Raw genomic sequence first — 17,616 nt, 5'->3', positions numbered from 1 at the left:
CAGACTGGATTGTTCGCTGCAGGGGAGGGGTGAGCTCGTTCTCGGGGATGTGTGGTGATGTTACACCTGCTGGTGATTCATCTCCCAGCCCAGAGAGAGCCATTCATGATTAAGGGATTAGCAGCAGTGAAAGATCCTCAGCTCACAGCAACAGATCCAGCTGGAGAGCTCCCAGAAACTTCAAGGTGCTCGGTGAGTACATGGCCAAAGTATGAAAGTACAAGATTTACTGCTCATCACTAAGCAGGGAGGTGGGTTACTCCAAATACATTTCCTGGTCTCAGTTTGAAAGTTGTGGAGCCAAAGTGAGCAGAGCAGGAGCTGGATGTGGGGAATCTTCCCTTCACTTACTGGGAGTCTGAGCAAATGCCCCGTTGCAGCTCTCCACAGCAGCCAGCTGGAGTGAGGGATAAATCCATCCTTAGCTTTGAAAAGCTCCTAGAGCACTTCTCAGCCAGGCATCTCATTACACTGGCAGGTATCCAGGGACAGTTCTGGGAACTCTCATTGATGTTCTTAGTCTTGCTCTCAATCACCTCACAGTTTTTCTTTGCATTGAGTATATACATGTGTGTGTTCACTGACACACTGTCTTTTCAGGATTGGCCTTAGGTGTGCAAAGATTTCTGGTGCTCAACCAAAACTGCCAGATCCTGTGTTGCCTCCTGAACGTAATGCAAGGAGAAATGACATCTCCCCTGGGTCCACCTCTCTCTTTCCTCACATTAGGGAGGGCAGCCAAGTGAGCAATTCACTTCCTGTTTTCAATTTAAGACGCATTAGAGAAGTGTTTTGGCACGGCTGGTGCAGCTCTCAAACGGAGCTGGGGAGCCTGTGCTGGCCCTGGGAAGCATTGGCTCTGCACTCGGAGAGGGAGCAGGCACCTCTGGAGAGCAGTGTGTTGGTGGCCTCTGGGACTGATCCTATTCCTCTTCTCAGGAAAAGTGTCCTATGTCCCCCCAGAGCTGGAAAGGATTAGCCCAGAGGAGAGTCTGCTCCAAACTGGAGCTGTGAAAAGCAGCTACTTTGGTTGAGAAACCCACAGAAAGCAGGGAGGAACAGGAACCATGACCCTCCATGTTCCTCACCCTTCCACTGGCTCCAACACCACAGGCAGGTACATCCCAGGGTAAGGGCCAGCCTTGAGTCCTCCAAGTACAGTGTTTGCTGTTTTATGAAACTTCCCCATAGCACCTCTTCCTTCCCCAGTCAGCAATGAGCACATTTAGTGAGAAAGCACAGGCAGAGAAGGCTGGCTGTGATGTGCAGCCCAAGGGAAATTAACCTTATTTAAGTTTTAGGGACAAAAGCTGTGATGCTGTGTCTGTAGAGAACTCAGCAACCTAAGCCCCTTCATACTAAACTATTAGTTGTGTATTTAACAGTTTGTGCTGGTAGTGACAATTCACTGGCTGGGAACCAAAAGGTAAGTTCAATAAATACCTACTGAAGGAAGAATTTTTCCTTTGAGCATTACATCCATTATTCCCAGAGCTGTTTGCTGCATTCCCTGTGCTTTAGCTGCCAATTCCCTTGCTCTCCTGGAAGCTCAATTACAAAGGTTTGTCTGCAGGCTCTGCCAGAGGCGCTGCAGGAAGCCTGGAGGGGCAACTCGTGATGCCACCAGCTCTTGCTGCAGAAACTGGTGAGCCCTGTGGCTGTCAGAGAAGGGCAGGGTGTGCCCAGCCCCTGCAGAGACCAGTGCCAGCAGTGATGCCAACTGATGTTGCCTGTGAAGATCCACTTGGCACCGAGACAACTGCAGAGAGGAACTGAACACGTGGGGTGGAAATCAACACAGTGAGCAGAGTGAAGTGCAGGCACCAGCAGCTTGTCCCTGTGCCCCGTTCTGTGTGACTGCTGTAACCAGAACATGCTTAATTGTGTTAACACAGCTCTGCTTGGAGACACACATCGCACAGGGAGGTGGTCAAATTCAATTTCTGTTTGCTTTTCTCTCTGCTTTTCACACTTCATTGCTCATCTGCACTGCTAAGGTGTTTCCAAAATGGAACAGAGAGGAAAAACATGATGGTGTAGGTTTTTGGCAGGCTGAAACTCTAGTAAAATGACACTGCATAACCTGACAAGCAAGAACAGAAAGGGGAACTCACATGCAGAGCATCCCATAATTTGGTAAAGTTTTTTAAAGATTGCAAAAGGAATATCCAAAATACATAGTTGGCACCATAAAGAAATGTCGAATATTTCTCCTGTGTGTCTGGTGAAAATACCTTCCCCACCCACAGGACCCAGGAGTGGCACCTGCTCAGTGTGTCTCAGTTATAACTACATTAAATGCCCTATTTTGTGCAAATAGGGCACAAAATAGAATGAGATAAGACCACCCATGACCAGGCTTGAAGTGTAATTCCTAACCATGATGTTCCATTTTTGTTTCTCCTGCTGTTAGGTCCCAGTACCACCAAAATGGGCAGTTCTGCTGAGTGCACTGAGCAGACATTGCTCTGGGCTGTCACAGTGCTCACGTCTGCCTTGGTGACACAACACAGACAAGTTCTCGGGTTAAAGCCGATTTTAAAGCTTTATTGGTCTAAATAAAAAAGTACAGAACGTTTTTACAACAGAACTGGTTATTTTTCTGTGATTTAGCAGAACCAGGGAACAGACACACAGCAGGTTTTCCCCTCCTGGCAGTTAGGCTGGGCTCAGGGAGGGGCCTAACTGGCTGCAGGGGCTGCAGTCTTCTGACACAGCCGGGCCAGCAGCCCAGCCATTTGTAAGAGGGAGTTCACACCTTCTGCTATCTTCATGTGAGTGTACCCGATTTCCTGGTGATAGAGACATTGTCAAACCTTCTGTTTTACCCCCCAGCCTGTGCATATTTTAACTAATGACTAAATAGAACACATCCCTCACTGCTAAGAGGTGGGCTTTGAGTCACTCAAACTTCAGACCGTGTATCTCTGCCTACAAACCAACTAGAATGCCCCTTTTTTTTTTTTTGAAGTCAAAGCCTGTATTTCCCCACTTCCTTTCTAAGAAGCAAGATGCACACATCTGAGGACAGGTTTTAATTATGAAGAGTGACTCCATATCACCACTTTACCCTCTGTCAGCTGTCTGTTCATATAATTTATTATTTTAGTATCCATTGGACTAGGATCAAGTATGCCCTTGAAGAACGTCCTCAAGGTGTTACTTGAGGCTTTGAACTAAATAATAAAGTCAGCAGTACATCTGCTATTAATTCTCAGTGATCAGATGCTAAATCAGAAGTCACTCCAAGTGACCATTCTTACTGACAAACTGATGGTGCAGATGGGCAAGAAAGCAGCGACGAGTGGAGAAATATTTTCTTTGTGCTAACATACAGCAAACCTCAAAGAGAAACCCCTGAGGCTGCCCCCTGATCTCTTCTTAAAAAGGCCCCAAAGGCCCTGCAGGAGCTGGGTTAGTACTAACCTTGATAAATTCCAGTTTCAGGTATTCTGCCATCGGAAAGGTTTTGCACACGCGGAAGATGTTGCCAATAACATCTTCTGGAGCGTATCCAAGGCGCCACAGGTGGGCAAGGATCTGTGCAGGCAAGAATAATCCCTCATTCATCTGCAGGACTTATCAGGTGAGTCAAGGATATTCACTTTTGGAACAGCTGTGTGTAACCACTGCAACTGCATGGGCTATTTATCAGCTGATTTAACCTCAAATGTTTAGCAAGTAATTTCAATGCAACTTCCTTTTTTGCTCGTTGGCTTATTTATCTGAACAAACCCCCTTGCACAAACTCAACCCATCTTCTTCAACTCCTCTACATGGTAGTGCCCTTATCTTAAAAAAAACAACACACATTGTGAATTCTTCAAAACAAACAAGAATTCTGTAAAGAAGTGTCTGTCCATGCCAACACATGAAAACCAACCTTGTATGCTTCGTCAATATTTGCATTTATGCAGTGCTGTATCATTTCTTTCACAAGCAGAGGATGAGGCTCATCACATACCTGTATCAAAGAGAAATATTACCCTTAAAATATTAGAGGACTCTGCATTAAACCTCTGGTATTTTCACCAAGCTTCCATACAGGTGAAGTATTTAATCAGACACATTCTATAATACAGATTAAATTTTAAATAATATCACTTTTCAGCTATTCTGCCATAGCAGACTCGACAGCACGAAATGAGAACACTCGAGTAATAAATTCCCAATTTATCAGTGTGAAATTTCCCAGCAGTTCTGTGATTTGTGTGCTTTGAGACAGCTGCAAAGCCACCAAGTCTCAGAGATGCCATTAGGGACACCTTTCCAAAAGGCACACAGGCTTCTTGATGCTGCCATTGCCACACACTGGGCTGTCTGCAAACTGGCAAAGCACTTTCAAAGGCTTCTGTATCCCATGGAAGATCTCACACAGGTGTAGGGCCAGACTGCTGGCATCACTGTTTTCAGCTATTACTGACCTTAAAGACATTCTCACTGTTTATAAAGCCAAATCCAGAGTGGGTGGACTGTAAGTTGTTTAATGCCTGTGAAAGGAAAAAAAAAAAAAGACTTCATTTATTTTCCAAAGTGCTCTACTTGTCACTCCCCTCCTCAGGATGAGATGCACTTCAGAAAATGATGCCAAATAAGCACTTTTCAATTAAGCAACAGAATAAATCACAAATTTGTGCAGACTTGGTTTCCTCTCACAAATTTGGTATCCAGTCCCCACGAAATCATTTTTAAGGAGCAGATCCATTTTTTAAAACCTCACAAAACCAAATAGTTTATTCTTGAGCCACAAGTCACATCCCCTTTGCTTTACCTCTCCAGAGATAAATCCCCGAGAGCCACAAATCACAGGTCTTTTGCTTTAAACAGAAGCCTTTTTTCATTGCCTTTCTGTTCTTACCTGCCTCATATCTCCTTGGGCTGTGAAGATAATGGCTTCTAGTCCATCATCTGTATATGGTACATCCTCTTTCTCAACAATTTTGAGCAGCCTGGCAAGGATTTGTGCATCTGTCAGCTTGGTGTAACGCAGCACTGCACACCGGGACTGGATGGGTTCTGAGGACAGGGATGTGGAATTAGCATTTCCTTCTTTTCTCAAAAAAAAAAACCAACAACAAACCAGCCAAACATTTATTTTAATCTCAGGAAAAGCTTTCTCAGTTCCATCAATTACTTTGTCTTATTTTAAAGAAAAAGAACGTGTTGGCTCCGAAGAGAATAAGTTATCTCCTTAAGCACATACAATTTTTACAGTCCTTCCCTAGGGCCCAAATGTGCCACTTGAGTTTTCCCAAATATATACAAAGCTCAACTTCCTCTGTTCTCCTGGATTTCTGAATGTAGATGTTTATCATGTTATTTTACCAGGAGAAGTCTAAAGGTCTACAATGTGTTCACCTATAAGCAAACTTAAGATTGTGTTTAAGAAAAGACAACAAAAGGGTTCAATACCCAGTAAACAATCCATCAAACACCTTTAACTGTAGCAGAGTTGGATGGAGATTGAGCCCAAAGGATGAGAGATCTGTTTCTGCAGTCATGTATAGCACTACCCATCAAAACCAGCTGCTCAGAGGGTTCCCTGGCCACCCTTTTATCAGCTGATGTACAGGTGGTTAGATTTTTCAGAAGTACCACGGCTTCTTGCAACGAGCAGATCCAAGGTATTTCTGGAAACTGCCTGGGAAGTCAGCCAACAGTGTGGAGAACATATGACAAGGACACCCAGGGCCCAGCAGCACTTTACCTATGATTTTGTCAGAGGCATTGCAGGCGAGGGCGAAGCGCGTCGTTTTGGAATAGATTTCCATTGTTCTTCTCAAGGCTTGCTGGGCTCCATCTGTCATGCTAGGGGGAGAAAAGGATGGATTCTGCCCTTCACTGGCTCATGGGTGCAGCCTAATAACTATTTTTATACAAGCTTTAGAGTTTGCTGATGTTAAACTGTGCTTTGTACAGTTATTCTGGCTGGATAAACTGAACAGCTTTTTCTAGTCATGTGAACAAACCACCCCAAAATGCAGGGAAGTCACCAAGACCCCCACAACACTGACATGCAAAATTAAATCATTAATGCTCTGAAGAACACTGCTAAGAATGCTAATACTTCATGCAGGAGGAGGAGAATGTCCTGTTTTCATCCAGTGAAATTCTCTAGTGAGCCAGGCTCTTTTCAAAGGAAAAGAATACCGGAATTCTGGAACGGTTTGAGTTGGAAGGGACCTTAATGCTCATCTTCTTCCAACCCCCTGCCATGAGCAGGGACACCTTCCACCAGACCAGGTTGCTCAAAGCCCCATCCAACCTGTCCCTGAGCACTTCCAGGGATGGGACATCTTTCCAGTAAACTGGAATATGCTGTTTCATACCCCAAGCTTTTCACTTCAATATTCAGCATCTCCCTTGGAGCAACAATCTCTGCTTGCTACGAGATCACTTGTTCAATGCACACTCATTTCCTAACAAATTATTTTGAAAAACCTGATAGAAACACTCAACACTGTCCAAGGCTGCAGCTCTGCAGGCAGGAGAGATGCAGCACGTTTCACACAGCAGCTGAGGTGAAGGAAGAACAACGTACCTGTCTGCTTCGTCAAGGATGATTATTTTGTGCCGACCTTTTGGAAGTGTGACCTTTTGCTGGGCAAACATTTTGATTTTGTTTCTCACAACATCGATGCCTCTGGAACAATAATTCAAGCGTTTCACGATCAGATGGGTGAAATTACAGAACAGAGTTTATTCAGAAGCCACAAATTCTCCTGATTCTCCCACTGTTTGTTCCTGCTCCTTCAGCTGTGCCAATAAAACTGCTGTGGAATCATGCTGTGAGCCAGACTGTCCAACTGATCCAGATTTAAACACCAGTAATCTTGATTTTTGGAGGGTTTGACAAAGAGAATTTAACAATAGCAATATATACATATTTATATTTATATATAATCAGTAACCTTACTTGCAGTACTGCCCCAAAATGATTTCTGTTTGCCAAAAGGTGGGGTAATAAATTATCAAAGGCAGAAGCATTTAAGATTGCTTTGCCAGTTCTTCCCACAGCTTAATCCACAACCCCAGATGTAGCTCAGAAGAGTTGAAGAAAACCAGCTGGATAGGCTGCATCATATCAGCACAACAGAGACACTTCCCTAGGCTGAGTCCTTGCAAAGACTTATTTATAAATAAGGCATTTTACTTCTTTTTTTCCATTTAGAAAAAGGATGTTGTGACTCTATAGCTCTTCCACAACAACAGAGATAGGGAAAGTATATTGTACTCAGACAACCCTCCAGGAAATGTCCTCAGGATACTTCAGGATGGGTCTGAACAGAACTTGGGAAATATAATCAGCCCTCAGTGCCTGATCCTTCGACAAGAGTCAGTGTCCTTTACGTAGTTAATACCTTGATCCTACATTTTAACCCCCAACTGCCCTCATAGCCCTAATTTCTCTCCCTTTAAGCACTGAAGAGTTTCAGTATAAAGAACCTGTTCACTTTTCAATTTTAGGAGGATCCTCACAAATGCAGGAGGAAGCTCAGCTTTTTGAAGTAGATTCAAGCAAACAGTGCCACTATGGATTCTGCACTCCACTTGTTCATACCTTTGTGTATGAAAGGACCTATCAAGTTTATAAAACATCAAGAAATAATATCTGTATTGATAGGTGGGCACCAAAAACTGCCCAGCTTTTAGGTGGAAAAACTGCATTAAAATAACTCTTGAAGACTTATACTACAGCAGTAAGGCTATCAAATTGGCCTGGTTTAAGAATTAAAATGGGTACTTGTTTCTTCATTAAAAGTTTGACAAGTTTTAATCATTCTCACCTGTCATTTGAGGCATTCAGCTCCAGAACAGCATCCTTTAATGCAGGGCCAAGCAGAGCACGAGCCAAGCAGAGGATACTGGTGGTTTTACCTGTTCCTGGGGGGCCCTAAAAATGCGACAATGCAGCGATTTCTGGTAAGTTTAATGTCATTTTCTAAGCTGTGCTCTCTACAAATCTCCCTTACCAGTACATTCAGGCACAAAACCAGTCTGTACTGGGAGGCCATCCTGGCTAGATTTCAAATCCAGGACCAACACAGTGAAATAGAGCACAAAACAGCAATACTCACAGCAATGATAATATTTGGTACGTTCCCCTCTTTTGCAAAGACCTAAGAAAGAATGATAATAATAATAAGACAGAAGAAAATAAAAGGAACAAATAGTTTTAATGCTGTTCTATTTTAAGCATCAGAAACATGCATCTTTTTTTCCCCCTCTTGCTTTCATTTTTTGAACCATGCTGCTTTTATATGTTTGGGGTTTTTTTAATTGAACTGTTAGAAGGCAGCCTCTAGAATAACATGGAAAAATTGAAAAGCACTTAATCCCACAGGTGTTTACTACTCTTGCCATTCCTTTGCATCTGTTTTAATCATGTACTTGCTAGTATAATCTTTCTGTTAGCAAATACTGTGTTCAAAGACGAATTTTTCATAGAATTATAGAATCCTGGAATGTCTGGAGTTGGAAGGGACCTGAAAACTCATCAACCTTATTGGCAGGGACACCTTCCACTAGACCAGGTTGCTCCAAGCCCTGTCCAACCTGGCCTTGAACACCATATGGAAAACATTTCTCTTCTAAAAAAACCTCCTATGTTCCTTTCTGTTATTATACAAATTATATTTATTCATTGAAACAATATTATTATAACAGCTACAAATTCTTTAAGCTGTATCAAAACAGGGCCAATTTAAACATCCCAACTGAAGAAGGCATATTCCCTTATACACCACTCAAATATTTCCTAAAACTTGTAATTTTTAAAGTAAATCAGGACACTTTCTTCCACATGCTCAAGTATGGATGTAAAAATACAACAATGTTTATACTGGCCTGTGGATCTATGCAGAAATATGTTTTTTAGAGATAACCTGTAAAAAAGACACTGGGACAGCTACACACCTCCAGCCTGCTCACAGTATCTTCATTTCCAACTATTTCAGACAGTTTCATGGGTCTGTATTTTTCCACCCTGTAAAAGTAAAACCCCACAGACTTCAGCACATCTAATAAGGCTTTAATGGCGCTTTACACTGACAGAAAAGGAGGATTATGTTAGGACAGGATGACTTGATGTACCTTTAGTGCGAGCTCTGCAGGGTCCCCCTCCCTGCTAAGCACAGCATTCCCCAACACTAATCACAGACTCACAGAGTCCAGAATGGTTTGGCTTGGAAGGGACCTTAAAGATCACCCAGCTGGGTGTTCCAACCCCCTGCCATGGGCAGGGACACCTTCCACTAGCCCAGGTGGCTCCAAGCCCCGTCCAACCTGGCCTTGGACACTTCCAGGGATGGGGCAGCCACAGCTTCTCTGGGAAACCGGTGCCAGGGCCTCACCACCCTCAAAGGTTTTACTGCCATTATTATAAAGCAGGAAAAGGCAGGAAAAAATGCTCAATTCGAACAGGAATTCGGTCCCTCAGCCTGACACGGGGCTGAGGGGAGAAGCCTCCCTGCGTGTGCTCCCTCATGGTTAACACAGGGCAGGGCTGACTTGGGACTACACAGGTGAACAACGGGATTTTGTTCACTCTTGATTTCTGGAGGTGTCCAAGGCCAGGTTGGACGGGGCTTGGAGCTGCCTGGTCTAGTGGAAGGTGTCCCTGCCCTGGCGGGGGGGTTGGAACGAGATGAGCTTTAAGGTCCATTCCAACCCAAACCATTTGTGATTCTGTGACACCTTCTTTCCCAGTCCTGGCCACGAACTGGGAAGATCACAGAGCTCCCATTTCTGAGTCAGACAGAGCTCCTGCACCCGGCGGGCAGAGGAGAACGGCTCTAATCGCCCCGCTCTGGCCGTGGCCGGGTCCGGCCCTCACGGTCCCCTCGGCCGAGGGTCCTTCAGCGGCGCCCGCCTTCCCGCCAACAGCGCGCCACGCCCCGTCCTCACCCCATTGGCTACAGCGCGCCAGGCCCCGCCTCCCGCACAGCTCTGCACCAATCACCGCGCGGGCTCCGCCCCTCGCCCCGCCCCCTCCGGCGGGCGCTCATGGCGGCGCTCATGGCGGCCGCGCTGCCCGCCCGTGCCCCCGCTCACCAGGGCAGCTCGTAGTGGCCGCTGCCGCCGCCGGGCGCGGCCCCCGCGGGGTCGGCGGGTCCCCGCTTCTCGCCTGCCGAGGGCCCGGCCTTCTCCTCTTCCGCCACGTCCACCTCCATGGTGGCGCGGCTGGCGCACCCTGCTTTTCTCCCCACCGCCGCCGTGAGGGGAGGGCCGGGTCCGCCTCCGGGGCGGGACGGCGGGGAGGGTCCTGCGGGCGGTCTGCAGCCCGGCGTGACGGCTTGGGCAGCTCCGTGAGGCGGGGAGGTGGCAGCCCGGGCCTGGGGCGGTGGTGCGGGGCTGTGTTGGGGACTGTCCCTGAGGTGGCTGTGATTGAGGTGACTGTCGCAGCACGGCTGGGTGGGCTTGTGCTCAGCTGTTGGTGGTCTGGCTGCTCTTCCTGCCTTACTGAGTGGTTAAGATATTAAAAATAGTAATATGTCTGCATTTCAGGGGTCTAAACCTTTGTTTCTTCTGGCCTCCTCTATTTCCCTTTATAAAATGCAAACAATAAAAGTTGCGTCGCAGAGTACTGTTACACTGTTAAGTCGTTGTGCTGTAAGGGTGGGTGGTGGATCTGGTGCTACTTATTGAACACATAAAAGGTGTACAGGTTGCCCAGAGAAGCTGTGGCTGCCCCATCCCTGCAAGTGTTCAAGGCCAGGTTGATGGGGCTTGGAGCAACCTGGGATAGTGGAAGGTGTCCCCGCCCAGGGCAGGGGGAGGGACTGGATGAGCTTTAAGGTCCCTTCCAAGCCAAAGCAGTCTGGATTCTTTGATTCTACATGTTATTTCCTAGGTTAAGTAAAGGTGGCCCTCAATCAAAACCAGTGACTTTTGTCTTAATTGGTAATTTTGATGACTGAGCCCACTGGTGTCCCTGCACATGACCAGCCCCTAATAGAGAACTGAGTTGTAGCATCTGTAGTGTTAGAATTTGGATATCAGTACTCATTTCAACCTCAGCAGCTAGTGGGGCCTTGGAACATCTTTCAGCTCTGCTTATGCTCCACATAACTAATGACATTTGTGCTGGCTCAGTGAGCAGAGCATCTGTCCTTCAGTCTGGGCTCTGATTCCTTGGGAAGTGTTTCTAATTTAAGATTGGTGTGAGGCAGAAACTCGGAACTGACCATATTTGAAGCCCTGTGTGAGTGGTGACTCTCCTCTAAGGGCATTACTTCCTCTCATTTGTCACAACATTTGTATTCCAGTGTTACTGTCAGTGCCTGTTATTGGTATTTTGATGTTGGCATATGAGCATTTGCCTCCAGCCTGCAGAACTGGTTCTGCCTGGGGCCTGACAGTGATGGAGTTTGCTGAGTTTCTCCTAAGGCTCTAAAAGTCTGGAGGGTGAAATTTCTGTTGTGCAAAGTGCAGTCTCACATCTGAGTTTTTATGTAGATGGGGTGGTCAGTGCTTCAATCTGGTTTTGCATATTGTTTTTATTTACAGCTGTAGCAGTTCTTGGTGCTTTCAGGATAAGTGTCGTGTAAGGGTGAAATTGGAAGTGCTCACCACCCTTCATGTGCCTGGCTGAATTAACAGTGGATTAACTTTGCCTTCACTGGAGGTAAAGTAGACAATTAAATAACACAAGTATGTGGCATATGAGGGCGAGAGTTGGCGGGGTTTTTTGAGTACTCAGACTGTTCGTTCCTGTACTAATCAAACTCACTCTGTTACTCTTGTGTGTGGATTTAACTTTGTGGAGTGCTCAGCAGAACCCCACGTGAGTCAGTGAAATACTGCAGCACTGCTGGTTGTAACAGCCTGTCAGTGCAGCACCCTGGACATGCTTTGGTTTCCTGCCAAATTAAACAGTACTTCTGCTCTTAGGAAGTACCAGCTTCTAGATAAGATATCATTTTCCTGGCCAGCATTAATTCTTCCACTCCATGTGTAGGGATTGCTGCTGATAAGCACCCAAAGGACACCAGGAAAGGCTAATGATAAGAGCTGTTGCAGAGAGCCTGATGACAGATTTTGTGATAAGTTTCTGCTAATAATTGAAATAAATGTGCTTTGGAGCGTGGTCTAAATGCTGCAGCCCCTGTGTAGGCAGGAGCTTCTCACAGTGGTTTATCAAGCACAGAACAAGTATTTATTGAGGGCACAACAATACTGATAGGGGTGTGTGGCACGTGGACAGGCAGATGTGAGCTGAAAGTTTTAAAGCCCATCATGCCCCAAAATCTGAACTGTTTTTATTCTAGTCTATCTGTTGAGATCATAGGATACCTCCAAGGCAAAATGAATTCCAAATTCAGTGCTAAAATATCAGAACTTTTGATGTGTCCTCAGCAGTGCCCAAATTCACATGCATGGAGATGTACTCTATTATCCTGAGAAGAGAATTATCCTGAAAGGAGAATAATCCTGAATTTAAGATTATTCTTTCTGGCCTCTCTCTCTGCCACCCCAAAAGATATATAGAAAAAGCTTGTAATCAGTATAAAGTACAGGGAAAGGCTTTTTTGCTAATGGTTTAGTCAGCAGGTATTCAAACAGCATCTACTACTAGTAGTGGGGATACCCATCAGAGAAATAAATCATGATCTTGTGGTTGTCCCAGCAGCAGGGAATTCCCATCTGCAGCTGCTTGAGGTGGGAACAGGTCCTTTAAAGATAGTAGAAAGGCTCTTCTCAGACCAGCTCCAGTTAAGGGCTCATGCTCTAGTCCCCACAGGGAAACTGAAGCCCAATGCAACTGGTTTCATCAGGGGGTTGGGTAAATGCAGAAGCTGTGGCAGGAGAATTGCTGTTTTGCATGCTATGGTTGGTGAAAGTGAGGGTGGCTTGTTTGGAGCTTGAACAACAAGTTGAAATTAGTGAAGACACTGAAAGTGAGGCAGTAGTTGAAGAGAGTGAAGAGCAACAAGCGAGGAAATTATGATGGGGGATGTGAATTGGAAAACCCAGAAGGTAATAGAAATAAAGCATGAGAGGAAACAGCTTTAGGCAATGGTTAGAGAAAAGTATGGACCTGTATAATCACTAATAAAAAAGCCTTATATAGAATGGTTTGGGGAGGGAGGGGACAGCTGTTTAGTATCCAAGGTCATTTTGCTTTTGGGTTGAATCTGTGAGTTCAGCTTGCCATTATGGTCGGGGCTGACACTATTGAGTGTTACCCTGCAGGTCTAGGAGGACAGGGCTGAGATCTTAAACAGCAGCATTAAGGGAAGTGCAGAGTTCCTTGGGCTGTCCATCCCCAGCCCCACAGCCACAGTTCAAGCTGTCCCCTCCTCTGCTGCTGTTGCACAGCCACAAGTAGGTCACACAGCACAGATGGCCTCGCTGGCAGGGACGTGTGGAGTCTGCAGTCCCCTCAGAGGCTGTGCCCTCTCCCTTTCACACAGTTAGGCTGGAGACAGTGCAATGAATTCTGATGCTACCAACCATTTTATCTTGTGTTCACTGAGGCTGAAAGCAGAGAGTAGAGCTGGTACAAATAGCAGGAGTGAAAGTAATGATGGGGCTGTTGGGAGGGAGGCTGGGCTGGTGCTTCATGAAATAGGGCATCACCGTATTAGGAGGTTTCCTGGGCTTGACGTGTCTGCACCCAGACTGACAGGGGCCCTGATTGCTGCAGAGCTGCTGGGCTTGAGCTCTAGAGCACAACCAGGATGATGCTGTCAGTATATGCAGGTATTAATTTGTCCTTGTTCTTGTAGCATCACAGCACCCCTCCACTCTTCATGTGGTTATCCACAGAATGGCTCTGGGAGGTACAGTTGTGATCTAATGTCATGGGCACATTTAAAATTTCTTCCCAAGTATAATGGCTGAGGTCCCACATTCCACCAGCATACTCCCATCTCCCTGTTTATTTTCCAATCCTCTGCCTCATCCTTCCTCTCCTGTGAGGATCTCCAGTAGCTGCAGAGCAACAGCAGCTCCCCAGAACAATCTGGGTAGATACACCTGCCCACCCTGTTACCTGAGCACTTCTATTTATCCTATCTCATTGCTTTTTACATGTTCATTAAGTGCTTTAATTCTTTTTCTGATGCTGCCACACAAAATTGTAAGCAGCACAACACCTTCATCTGCAGTTAGGAAACTCATACTGCTAGAAGTGAGGCAAGGCACAGGCCGTGGTGAACAGAGGAGCTGGAAAGATCAAGTTCAGCTTATTGCTACCAGGAGGCTCTAAAGTTGCAGAAAATTCTTTTCTATAATCACCTGAAGAAAGAGTAGATTTAGATCACTGCCATTTTTAAGCCGGAGAAGCTTTATTATGATTTTTATGCACGTGTTGAGGAACAAATTACAATTTTTCTAGTGCTTTACACTAGGTCACAAGAAAAGCATTCAGCAGCAGAGTCCTGCTCCCTTGCCCTCTGGATGCTTCAGACTAAAAATATGACGGAAATTTCCTTTCTTTTTCCTCTTTAAGCACATAATAGAGAGCGACGAGTGTCCAGCCCAAGCCCAGCCGCGCGGTTACAGCTTCAGTCAGCAGAGGGAGTACGGACACCTGGATTAAAGCTCACCCGTGACAGCCAAGGGAGTTGACTCTCTCCTGGAATTCCTCTTTTGTCTGCAAAACCAGGTAAGTTCTCTGTGCGTGCGCTCTCCTAGATGCCAAAACGCAGTTGTTGGCTCCCAACGCTGGAAGTGTGGGAGAGGGGAACGATCCTCTGTTCCTGTTCTCCCTGTGCAGTGTCCCTGTGGGCACCTGCAGGTGGGGTTGGCGGCGAGCAGCACCTTTTCTCCTCCGTGTCAGGATCCTGTGTCACCTTTAGGGACCGGAGCAGGGTTCTGTTGGGCTCCAGGGAGGACGTGACTCCCCCTCTTCACTGAGGAAGCGACTCTGTGCATGACTTATTGCCAAAGGGGGATGTTGCAAAGAGCATCCCGCAGAGCAAGTGCCTGGCTGGGGCTCCCTTGTGTAAGAGGAAGGATCTTGATGATGAAGAAGAAGGAACCTGATGGCTCTGTGAGCCTTCTGCTTGAGGACTCAGCCCCGAGCTGAATTTAGAGTCTGGCTGGACTGTAGAGTGCTTATGATAGAGGAAGAGAGAAAAATCTGGCAAAAATAAAAATGTGGGTGTTTTCTTCAGACCTCTGTGTGTACAAGTGAATTTTACTCCAAACATTTGGTGTGGCTTTGCCTAGATATGAAATGAGAAACGAGACTTTTAAGGTTTGTTTTAGTGGCTGCATATCGATTTGGGATTGAAATGATGACTTGGTATAGTAAGTCTAGAGCCAAAGAGCAAAATATGCACTTGGATTTTGATTGTCCCAGGCTCATGAACTTTTCCTGAGTCTGGGAGGACATGAAAGGAAACAGTGCTGTGTGACTGGATGAAGGTGTGTTCTGGTTTGTGGGGTTAAAGTCCAGCAGAGCCCAGGTGCTGCATGAGCTGGCACTGCCCAGGCAGAGTTGGCAGCAGCCCCTGGAGCTCCAGACAGCCTTTTTCAAAGGAGCTGTGACAGGACATCCCTGTGCAGGTAAGCCTTTGGATATTAACCTGCAATCCAGACTTCCTTCCTCCTGGGCTAGCTCCCTAAATTTAAGGCTGCCTCCCTAAATTAAACCTTAATTAGGTTCACTATATCCTTTGATTTAAGGCATTTGTTGGTCATTGTTTGCAGTTATCACAGAAGTCTGAGAAATGGGGACAGGAAAAAAAAGTTTCCCTTTCTTGCATTAGTCACCTGGGTTTTGCTCCTTCCAGGTGAGCAAACCAGGGCAGAATGTGCCTTATGGAGCAAGTCACAGGGTAAAAGGTTTCTGTCAAAAGTGGCTTGGAGAAGCCTGAAACCATATGGGTTGTTAGATATAATCTAAGTGGATTTTTTAGTTTTTTGGTTTTTTGTTTGTTTTGTTTTGTTTTTTTTTAATTTCCATCTACAGCAGTAATCTTAGGTGATGCTTGCACTGATAGAGAATTATTTCTTCTTCTCCTTGACCCTATACCATTCTTTATGGTACTTTAAATATAAATTAATTTTTTATTTAATCCCACCACATGCCATTATTAACCCATGTATTTTACTGCCACCCACGAAAGTACATATAAGATGCTGACACTATTAAAGGAATGTTGGCTGCTGCATCCCGGGGTGCATTTTTTTGCCTTTCCTTATGTGTTTTTATTGTCTTGGGTTTTTTCCCCTTCCTTTCATTCTGACTGCCCTGCTATGACTTGTTTCTCGTTTGCTCAGCCCTGCAGGGGTGGTATTCTGAAGGCTAATATTCATTAGGCAGTAATTAAAACAATGAGGGAGGGATGTTAATGTAAAATGCTACATTTCTTCTGTAATTTTGAAGTGATAATTCTTCTACTGCGTGTGTCCTCTTTTAGGAAGTCTGTCAGAAAGTAAAAGGTAGTTCTTTCCCTGCAGATTCCAGAAATCACAAGGAGGAGTTCAGGCCTCTCAGAAAGTTTTTGTTAGAGTGTCCTGTGCACAATAATTAGAGTTCAGAAACAGTCAGCACTGAAGGAAAGGCTCATGAAGGGAGGCACAGCCAGTGCTGGGCGTTGGGTTTGAGCTCAGGGGCTGATGGTTGTTCCCCTGCACACAACCAAAGATGACAAATGACATCAGCACCTTCACATCCATCTTCTCAGGGAAGCGAAGGATTGCAGAGGATGGTTTTCTCTACTGATATTAAGAGTGGTCTGTTACTGGGGACACAAGGAAATGGAAGAGTCCTGTCTGACTACGTGGGACGAGATCATTTTTCCCAGGAAGGTGTTTATTCTGGGCTCAGGTGTGCTCTTATTCTAAAGGCACCTGTAAAACTGCCTTTAGGGTGATGTAGTTCTGGGACATGAGTGTGAGGAGAGGGGAGACTTCATTGTGGTCTTCAGCATCCTCAGGAGAGGCAGTGGAGGGGCAGGTATTCATCTCTTCACTCTCATGACCAGAGACAGGACTCCAGGAAACGGTGGGAGCTGAGCTGGGGGGGGGTTAGGTTGGATATCAGGAAAAAGTTTTTCTCCCAGAGGGTGGGGGGGCACTGGAACAGGCCCCCCAGGGCAGTGGGCACAGCACCAAGCCTGTCTGAGTACAGGGAGCATTTGGACAATACTCTCAGGCACATGGTAGGAGTCTTGGGGTGCCTGTGCAGGGCCAGGAGTTGGACTGGATGATCCTGAGGGGTCCCTTCCAACTCAGCTTATTCTCTGATTCTAAAGTGGGGAGAGAGATTACCCAGAGAACTCAAAGCAAGAGTTTATGCCAGTTGCTGGGGTAAACAGCCTCTCCCAACCAAACCCCAGAGGGATCCCATCCCGGTGTGCACACGTGCTGCCCACCCAGCACACATTCCCTGGCAGTGCAGTGACTCCCTGCAGGCCCCCCACTGCAGGACACCAGCAGAGTCTGTTCCCTGCTCCACTGGCTCACCAAGCAGGACATTCCTGGTGCAGTTTGCCCTTTGTGATCCCCCTTCCTCCCCTGGCAGGAAGGCTGGAAGGAAGGGAGCTTTCGTGCCTCCATCCTGCACCCCTGCCCCTCCTTCTCCATGTCCTGGACATTTGCCAGCCTGTGACTGAGTGTCCCCAAGAAATATTTACTTCCTGTTTTGTTTTTTTTTGTTTT

At 46.1% G+C, this 17,616-nt stretch overlaps 1 protein-coding gene across 2 annotated transcripts; it reads right to left on the bottom strand.

The window, feature by feature from the left end:
* Positions 1-2,526: 2,526 nt before the first annotated feature.
* On the bottom strand, positions 2,527-10,244 carry RFC2 (replication factor C subunit 2). 2 transcript variants are annotated; one of them, XM_064677728.1, is made up of 11 exons: positions 10,054-10,244; positions 8,917-8,986; positions 8,079-8,120; positions 7,788-7,894; positions 6,542-6,643; positions 5,708-5,808; positions 4,859-5,016; positions 4,425-4,490; positions 3,884-3,964; positions 3,427-3,540; positions 2,527-2,792 (listed from the first exon to the last, which is right to left on the bottom strand). In XM_064677728.1, the coding sequence occupies exons 1-11, from the start codon at positions 10,170-10,172 to the stop codon at positions 2,682-2,684; spliced, it is 1,071 nt and encodes a 356-aa protein (XP_064533798.1). In that variant the 5' UTR covers positions 10,173-10,244; the 3' UTR covers positions 2,527-2,681. The 2 variants fall into 2 exon arrangements, with proteins under 2 accessions (XP_064533798.1, XP_064533799.1); XM_064677729.1 differs by lacking the exon at positions 10,054-10,244 and adding an exon at positions 9,723-9,802.
* Positions 10,245-17,616: the final 7,372 nt, after the last annotated feature.

The sequence above is a fragment of the Pseudopipra pipra genome, chromosome 21, assembly GCF_036250125.1.
Source record: "Pseudopipra pipra isolate bDixPip1 chromosome 21, bDixPip1.hap1, whole genome shotgun sequence".
Classification (NCBI taxonomy): domain Eukaryota; kingdom Metazoa; phylum Chordata; class Aves; order Passeriformes; family Pipridae; genus Pseudopipra; species Pseudopipra pipra.
The sequence above is the reverse complement of the archived record's forward strand: the minus strand, read 5'-3'. Positions and strand labels throughout refer to the sequence as shown.